Below are 10,275 nucleotides of genomic sequence, written 5' to 3' on the forward strand. Positions count from 1 at the left end.
TCAAATATAGGATTTATAGTTACGAACCAAGCAATTTTTGGAAACATGTATTTTGCTACAATTAGTGATATACTTGCATTTTAACGTAATCATTAGCAAGTATAAGTTATACACCCAACTAACAAAATGTAATGAAGAAAATGCAGATACTTTTAGTGTCTCATTTCATCAAATGGCAGCAGATCATCAGCAGACGAGTTTCCCTGCATACAAAAAGGAGTATTATAAAATCAATGCCTTCAAGTAAGTAAGCAGTATCTTTGTGTTGAGGATAATAAAACCACACAAGAAACAATTCGATTTCAAATTTCTGTTTCAACAATTGTGAAAAAGTAGTAGATCAAAATGAGATTTATGCTTAAAGTACAAAAACATCGCTGAAAAAAACACTTCTTACATAGACATTATACCTGGATAAGAATGAAGCATATTTGATTAATAAACACATAACAAAAATATCGATACAAAATGTTACCCATAACTTTAATAAATCACCTGAATAAACAAATTATTCATACGTGAAAGATTAACAATAACAGATTGCGTCATTACAGAGATACAAAGTTTTGAATTTCACAAATCTTGAATATACACTTTCATCACTTAGTGCTTTCATCAAACTCCATATGAATGATAAGCATAAATCTTTAACCTACAACTCAGACTTATCGTGTTTTTGTCTCAGATTTGTATGCTCAGTTTTGAGTCATGAGTTCTGTGTGAGTTATTAATCTTAATTGAGTTTTCAAACCGATGTATTTCGAGTATGGTTCGAAAATCCAACGTCATAACGGAAAACCAAGCGCCTTAAACACCAAAAGAACCGAAGAGATTGATATTACGCCTCTTAATTGTACTCTGTTGAGGATTACTTGTTTCCGTTAACAGAAATAAAGGAAGAAAAATGTCGAATAACTACTTAATGGAAAGCTCATAAATCATGGCTTAGTAGAATAAATAACTTTTGTTACATCTTTACATCTATCACATTTTCATGAACAAAAACCTTTGAAATAACGACATAAATCATCCGTTCAGTACAACCAATCTTGAGAAATTTTCACTGAAAGTAAGAAAAATTCATGATAGTGACGTTTAGTGTTAATTGAGCGGATGAATTTAAGCCAAAAAATATAATATTATATTTTGTTCTGTATTTTTCTGTATATAAATGCTTTAATTTCACTTTTACGCTTCCACTAATAACAGAAGCATCTTAATTCACTACTCATATAAGTCGAAAAAAAGAGGTTGAATTATCGGATCTAAGAGACGACAGACAGAAAATAAACTTATATTAAATAAATTAATTTGTAATTCACTTACTAAACTAGCTTCAAAATCAATTTTACTACGATTTGACAATTGAACATCTTGAATGTTAACAGCAGCATCAGTAGATGTAATTGTTGTTTTATTAGATTCATCAGAACACGATTGTTTCATTGTATCATTTGATTCGCTAGATATCAGTTGATTAATTAATTTTTGAATAGATTGTGTATTGTATAAACAATCATCAATATATGTACCACCTACAGAAAGAAATTAATACGATATAAAGATAATTTTTTTCAAAAGCTCTGGAGATTTATTGAATATAATTTACATCAAATGTATGCTTTTCAATCTAATGAATTATTCCTGAAAAGAAAATACCACTTTACAAATCGAATCAATCTTATGCTCTGTATCATTCTGTAAAGATTACTACAAATAACCATACTACTTAAGTAAGCAAAATAAAAGTGATCATTCAAGGTGAACATAGCAGAATAACATGAATACATTTTATTTCATGGTTTTTCATCAGCTGTTACAACTTCTTAATATAATAGAATTAATCATTAAAAATCGGTGTACATACTTTTATGATACTGAAAAAGTCCTGATCGTTGAAGATTAATGAAAAGAGTGATAAGTATGGAAGAACGATAGGAGACGGTCATATGTCAAATAATGTGAATATTAATCGATTATATATATATATATATATATATATATATATATATATATATATATATTTCAGAATAAAAAAACAGCGAGACTATGATTTATGGACGAACTAATCAGATATAAGATACTAGGTCTTTGATTTTGGCACGAAATTCATTCATCCACTTGGCTAAATAGCGTTTTGGCATTTTAGCTTATGTCAGTTCGTGATGAGAACCCTAAATCTAGCTCCTAACCATAACCATTAACTGTAAATCATAATTCTAATTCTTCACACTGCTTTATAACTCTTATTAGATCCTAGTTGGTAGGTGGACATTCTCAAGGTCACTTCAGCGTCGCTCAAAGGTGGTTCATAAATTGTAGTCTCACCACTAATACTACTACGTTTAGAGGTTATGAGGAGCTGATAAGAAAGTGTAAATGGATTCATGTTATTTTGCTTCTTTTATGGTCCTTGCTTTACTCAAATTTATCAATGAGAAAAATTATATGGAATTCTTAACTGTATCTTTGCAGAAAAATCCATTGAAGCTTAGATAAGTTACATTTAGCTGAATATATTTTATTCATATAAACAGTGCCGAGTACAATAAACTCTATAGGTTACAAAAATATTTTCCATGTAAAACAAAACGGTGTTAAGTTGTAGATTGTTGCTTTGAACACCGATTACCACGACGCGCAATGCTGACTAGTGTAGGGGATGGTTGGAAGAGAGTTAGGGGCGGCCAAACCAAAACATGGCATCAGTGCTTGAAGTCACTAACTTCTAGTCTGAGCCATGTTGGTAGATGCAGACTACCTGGTTGGGGTCCGCGTGACTATCGTAACCAATGGTTGTAGACTCTGGGTGACATGGCTCAGAATCGATCACAATGGCGTAGGTGTATACACTCTTTATCTTCCCTTAAACCTTGAGATTAAAATTGCTTCATAACTTTTTTCCTTCCTATACTATATCCTTATATACAACCTTTCTTTATAAACTACCATCACTAAATTAATTACTTCTATGAATCCGGTGTTCATCTTGTTGTGCTAACGAGGTATGGCAACTTGGACCGATGCATATATGTGCCTGGTCCTACGTTGTCGACTGACTGACTGACTTGAACTTCCAATACACAATTAGACAAGCCACACACTATGGTCTCCCTAAACACAAACACTATTTCAATGTATATAACAATGTATATAACTTGCATTGATTTTATTTACATGATATTAAAAGTTTATCAAATCTAATCTAAATCCTTATGTTCGTAAAAACAAAATTTCTAACAGACTAGATTACAGCCGCATGAATTCATATTTATCTGCCCATGTTTTAGTAGTTTAACGTCTTCATTAATTGACAGTCTTGAAGTATAGTTCATACAGCTGCCATTCATTAAATAATTATACCAGGTAATCCAACACAATAAGAGATCAAAATGTCTCCAACAATATATTTAGGCAAGTAACATGTTAAAACTAAACACTATAATGCAAAGTGTAGATAAAAAAGGGAGAATTACAGAAGGATTGATAGTTCTTTTATGTTATTAAGACAAAATTAGACCTACCAGCGAGATGACAAAACGAAATATATGCCATTCGAGCGAGATCGCAATCGAATGTTTCAATTAATTCAGTAAAGATATTAGTTAGGTTTGATTTCTGTGCATTCTCTTCTACATTTGTTACTTGAGATGTTGATGTGACCTGTAGTTCCGGATCACCAGCACAACGTTGTTGACATCTATCATTATTATTACCACCAAATAAGAAATTGTCTAAAAAGAAAAAACATTTAAGAACTAACTTCAGCTGCACAAAATGATTTATTAAGTGTGAACAGAATTACACACATGTAAATATTATTGAATTAGCTTTATGAATAGATATATGTGTAACTAGTTAAAGTTTCGCAATTTACAGATATCACGCTTTTCTATAAAATTGGTATGGTCTTGGTAAATATAAACTAAAATTCCTTTTCGTAAAACAACACTAAGGTATGTATTCAGCAATCCTACACAGTTCAACCGATCAACCTATTCAAGAACTAAGAATGGTAAATGGAGACTTTGACATTGGGTCCCAACGAGAGATCTAATACTACAACCCAATGAACGTGATTCTGGTGTCTAAAATATTGATATATGGATTGTCTGTGCTGACGAAAAAAGAGTTCGGCCGATTACAACAAACATATTTCCTCCAGTGAGCGTTATATCTGATTAAAATGTAATTATGTTAGTCTAATGAATTTATATTAGCAATTCACTACATCCCGTTTTTTTTTCATTTATTTAAACACATAGATATTGGTACAAAGAGATACCTAATAGATATGCGTCACATAAATCATTCGACTTGTGTGAGGGCTGTGATACTGACCGGGTGCCCAAACTGAAGCACGTGGTTTTCTTCGGGGGGGGGGGACACACTCAGAGCCCTTGACCTAAAGGTCTAATCCAAAAGGTGGTGGAGCATCGTAAGGAGATGCAGTCCCATGGTAGCCGGTGACCGACGATTGGTTAATACGCCATTTGTTTCATCAGGATCCTGTAGCCCATGTGCACCATTGGTTTGGAATCGGGGTTTTCCAACTCCTCTAGGTGGACCCTCCGTGTCCATTAACCCGGTTAAAGCGCCGGAAATTCGCATTTTATCTTCTTAATTTCGTAAACAACATCTCCTCCAAGAGAAGGCAGTGTGTAGGACTTCCATGGCAGTGGTTGTATGCACGTGGCCATGTGAGAGCATTTGGAGAGGGAGAGAGAACTCTCCCCACCCTCAGCTGTACCAGGGCATTTATGGGCACTACATCCTAAATATTAGTTGATAAATAAGGAGTACTTCTGTAGAAGCTTTGTCGAGATTGCTGACTTTATAGTTTACATTGTAGATTAATATTAGTTAGACAATTACTGAAAATCATGAAGCACATGATAACTGTTTAATTCTAGTATGAATTATCTAATCATTTTCAGTCCGTGATGTGAATTGTGAAATTCATTATTCTTTACAAAACACCTATAGTCATATTAATTATGTCCACAAATATGAGCAATTTTGAAGTGGTTCCCGGAGTTTTATAGAACAGTTGAGACCAGTGGAGTTCATTCATGTCAGGTGCGAGGCAGATACTAACCAATGAAATTGGAAGGTAGTTGCAAAATATCGTGAACTGATTAACGTTCGATGTGTAAAACGTACAATGTTGACTCAGTAGTTAAAATATTAAACATTCACTGCAGAGAGTTGAAGGTCCTAGGATCGAGTTCATGTGTGTACTGCTGAGGATACCCATACTACTAAGAAACAACTATCCAGGGATTTCTGGTTATCATCTGTTGTTTCATTGAGGTCATTCCTTGATGTATATCATGATATAAGGAATACTCACGTTAAATATAGATCACTTACCTGTTAAAATGGATTTTGTAGCAGCAGTGTTGATAACACGATCGAAAAGTGCAAAAAATATTTGAAATATTGATGTCAGTTGAGTACGTGTTAATTCAAAACCAACTCTTAAACCGATTATATAGACAACATTGATAAATTTATATAGAATGGCACGACGTCCAATAACACCGCCAGGAAAACTAATATCTAAACGACCAGACATTTGAACTGCTTTAATAAGAATGTCTTGTATAATGGATTCCTAAAAACACAGAAGAATAATAAAACATCTGTCTGATTAGTCCCAAATAGGATCAAAGGGGCATACTGAATTCTAATGCTAGTCACCATCCATTTCTGCATATAATGCTTGTTACTGAATGAGAATATCGAGGCGATTGGCACATAATGCATTTATGACAAAAGAAACTGATTAATCGCAGTTCTAAACATTAATAAGAAGAATTAGACAACCAATACACGTGAATTAAGTAGTGCGAATCTCTATTTCATTTTTTATAACTAAAAGAGCTCCCTGACAATTGATAATCATCATTCAAATAATATATACAATCCCTTTTTATCACTGATTTTATTTACTTTGGACAAATTTCGTTCACAGATCCCGATTATTTAATGCACTTTACGTGGAAAATATGTAGCATTTTCTATATTACAACTCATAATGATTCATATCTGCCTACTTTTTGGGATTTCTGTACTTGCTATCAGTTTGTATACTAGTGGTAAAACTTCGACATAGTTGTTTAATTTATTTGGTGTATGGTAAAATGATATGATTTAGACTTATGGACCCTGCAAACGTTTCATTATTCCACATTCCTATCAATTTCTTTTTCCCAAATTCTTAGTTCAAAGTAACCTAGGAATCATGTTTTTCAAAAAATTTATATCAACCTGATCATCCCTGTAATTTGGCATGAATTCCGTACTCATTTAGGGAATATATTATTATTGTATTTGACACAAATGATTTTATTGTATTTTTGTATGTATGAATAAGCCAACACAATTTAGGGTTTACCAGAAGACAAATATGCCTGTTATATGAATCTATTGGTGACTTTTCAGTTTTAATTCTATATAAAGTGTAATTTGAGAGAAATCATATCCGTTTTGAAAAATAAAACGTTAATTTACAGCCAGAATGAGGTTTATTAAGTACATTAGTGGTTCAACTACATTGTACTTGTTACAAAGTTGTAAAAAGTGCACCTCTTTCACAGTCCACATAATCTCTGAAAATATATCATGGTATGTTTATAAATGACGAAGGTTATTATCTCCATACAGTGAGTATAATATGACTTGATTTTGAACAAACTGACATAAGTGGCAAAAATGTTCATTTCAATCTCATTAGAGTAAAAATACCTTAGAAGTCTATACTACCACACACACACACACACACACAACTTACTTAACTGGTATATATCATGTGATAATATTGATAATTTTATTTATCTTATGCTTACAACCTATATCATCTATCTATAACTAAGCAACTTGAAATATATTTATCCAATATTTCGTTTAATAAATAAATGTAAACATATATATATCACATTTTCCGTATCGAAATACATTACTTACTACTAAAAAGAGAGCAATCAACAAAAACGTATTTTTTGGAAAAAATCACACTGATATTTAGCTAAATTTAGGTTGTTTTCTTTTATGAAATACGACAAATAGATGAAAGAGAAAACTATATAAAACAGTAGAAATGTGACTAGTAAAGGTGTTATATTAAGCAACACTATAATAAATTGAGATTTTAAACAAATTGAGATCAATACGCGACATGTATTTGTCAACCTAGTTAGATAGAAAAAAAACAAATAATTAAATACCCTTGTCTTGTACGACAATATCGGTAGCTACAAATAAGACGATTAAAATTTTTAGCGTGATAGTACAGATTAGATAAATAAATAGTAGTTAATAAGATGATTTATTCAAACAACTTGAATCAGTACAACATCATACGTTCTACTTATAAATTCTGTCTGTTTGTTTGAACAATATTTAATGACTTTTCGAAGGAAACATAACTAAATTAACTGTTGCACATCGTAATATAAGAACTTAGTATTTTGTTTAAACATAACAAGTATCATTATTATCATTAATCTACACTAAAAGAATCTAATTAATCTGTAAACAAAATGAACAAACTAGATAAGTCTAAAGTGATAACCAGTTGACAATACTTGAAAACTGTTCTTTCTTTAATTTTACAGATTAAGCACCTACTCTGTAACAACATAGTCTACTACATTACATTCCCTCATATTTTCTCTTTCAATTACTGGTTTATTTACATTTATTTTTTGTTTCACAAGAAAAACAACCAGCTCTACAAATAGGTGGGCTATATAATAAGGTTGAAACATTAGAACGCCCTCTGTAAACAAAATGATCTTCCCTGTTTATAACATGAGGTGTTACGTAAAGACTGAAGTGTTTTATATCCTCATTTTGTTAAGACTCTAATTGGAGCTTTATGACTATAATTATTGTAGTATAAACATTTGGTTAATATTATATTAGGTGTAGAACCGTACACACTATATTATCATCATCCTAAGCTTTCTCAATAATTAGCAGTAAAGCAGAATCATTTTAATGAACTCCTAACCAGTGTCATATATATAAACTTTATAGGCTGATTAGATAATCATTCGTTTTTTCTAATTTTCGTTTTAATGTGAAAGCAATTTAAAACATATGAGATACTGTAAATGAAATAGAACTAATAAGTTTATTTAGTGTAAGTATTCGATGCCCAAACATCTCCCTTAAAATGATTACACAGTGATTCTATGTAGGAACAAATGCATAATATTCTTCAGTCTTACAGAATAAAATTAATTACAGCATAGATAATAGTACAAAAGTTGAATTGCTCTTATTTTTTAAATAACAGATTGTATGGTAATAATAATTAAGGTTCTTGTTTAAATAGATGGTAAACATTTCCAATTAAGATGGATAAGTTTTCTTAAGAAATAGAGATCTCTCCTGATGATGTTAGTAGAATAATGCTCAATAATTGACTGACTAATAAATGTTCATCATCGTCGCTGATACCTTTAAAGGAGTATAAATTCTTTTTTTAAATAATTTTAAATATTTTCTTAGTTTAGTACTTTCCGAACAAAAATTTACTCTGAATTAAGAATACACGTTTGCCCAGGACAGAGTTGGATGGAGAATGCTGGTGGGCGGCCTATGCTCCTTCACGAGGAGGAACAGGAGTAAGTAAGAATACACGTGTAATGTATAAGTTAACGTAACTTATCAATAGATATTCACAATCTTTAATGCTAATTCAATCGAGTACATATTCATCTTTTAAAGAGTTCAATTTTCAATAATACCATTCTTTAATGTAATTTTTTCTGTTATTCAAAATCAGTATAACAATAAAATTACAATTTATGATTTAATATGAATACATAGCTAATATCTTACTTGTAATAATTCAACAAGTTCATTATCCGGTATATAAATAACAATTTGATATAACAATGTAAGAACTCCAACAAGTCGTGCTAAATAATGATAATTAAAATTGAATGATATTGTTGATGCATTTACTTCATTATTTGTAACAGATTCTAATGGATTCATACAATAATTATTAGTTTGATTTAAATTATTATTATTATTTATGGATTCTGATAATACAGGATTAAGATTATTAATAATCGATGTGATTGTTTTTATAACATAAGGTAAGTATACATCTATAACAATAGATACACCATAAATTTGTACTAATTGTACTAAACATCTTACGACACTAAATGCTGAACGATCACCAATTAATGAACGATTATTAATTTGTAAAGAAAATTGTAAACATTTCTCAGATGAAATATTATTGACCATGTTAACAGATAATTGCGTTTTACCCTAAATAAATTAGAAAGACGTAGGACAATATTAAAATGATAAAGTATTTACACGGAAACAAATATGCACATATATAGTCATACACATACAGGAAAACAATTTCAGAGCAAACTCAGATATAAAACAGAACACTTAGCAGAGTAGCGAAAAAGTTTGCGTAATTATGATACTTTTAAGAAGCCGTTTAAATAGAGGTCTTGCTTGATCAAAACGGAGCTTTTTTGACGACAGAAGCTATAAATTCATTGCTACTTTCTTTACCCGTGTCAATTATGATTTACAAATGAGTTAAAATATAAGTCGCTTGCCACTGATTTTAATAACATTTCAATAATTAATAAATGTAAACAAACTTTAAGACAGCTTTCTAAGTTACCAATTCCACTCCAGAATATCTTAGATAAAAAATTAAAGAATATAGTTTTCAGTAAGTGGTTATGAAGATTGCTGAATTTCATTGAAACCATGAAGATGGTCATGCAATGTCATGGATTGATTGAAGCTAAATATTGCCACTGTTTGATCCCGACTCAGTGGTTTAGAAGTTAAGCATTTTTGAGCAAAACCGAAGGTCCTGGGTTTGATTACTGTGTGTGGGGTCGTGTATGCGCGCTACTGAGGAGTCCGATTACAGGTCGGAACGATCGTCTAGTGCTTCTATGTTTTCACTGGTGGTCTAAATTAGATTGGTTCATGGCTTCAATGAAGGGAAATAGTCTTTGAAAAATTCACATCCTGTTAAAACAGGTACATGAACGAAGAATATTTTCTTCAATAAATTTTCTTCAGATTCTACAATTATATAATCAAATTAATAATCTAAAAATTGACCAGGTTCAAGGCGAAATAGATTGTTTAAAATTATAGAATGCAAATTTAGGATTGTTTACAATAAGAACTAGAATCACATCGCTTGTGTTGGGATGACGAATGTGAAGTGTTGATTTGAATAAGTTTATACCTTAAATTAAATTGTGA

General features: G+C 31.1%; 1 protein-coding gene across 1 annotated transcript in view; it reads right to left on the reverse strand.

Moving 5' to 3' along the window:
• The window catches only part of Smp_210760 (putative rotamase), a gene marked incomplete at both ends in the record, with an annotated part of 50,008 nt that overhangs the window by 22,266 nt on the left and 17,467 nt on the right, over positions 1-10,275 (reverse strand). The window contains 5 exons of the mRNA XM_018793502.1: positions 1,327-1,535; positions 3,525-3,734; positions 5,374-5,617; positions 8,854-8,933; positions 9,147-9,297. Of these exons, the coding sequence (XP_018648007.1) occupies positions 1,327-1,535; positions 3,525-3,734; positions 5,374-5,617; positions 8,854-8,933; positions 9,147-9,297 (894 nt within the window). The remainder of the gene's footprint in view (positions 1-1,326; positions 1,536-3,524; positions 3,735-5,373; positions 5,618-8,853; positions 8,934-9,146; positions 9,298-10,275) is intronic.

This window comes from Schistosoma mansoni, chromosome 1, assembly GCF_000237925.1.
Source record: "Schistosoma mansoni strain Puerto Rico chromosome 1, complete genome".
NCBI lineage: Eukaryota > Metazoa > Platyhelminthes > Trematoda > Strigeidida > Schistosomatidae > Schistosoma > Schistosoma mansoni.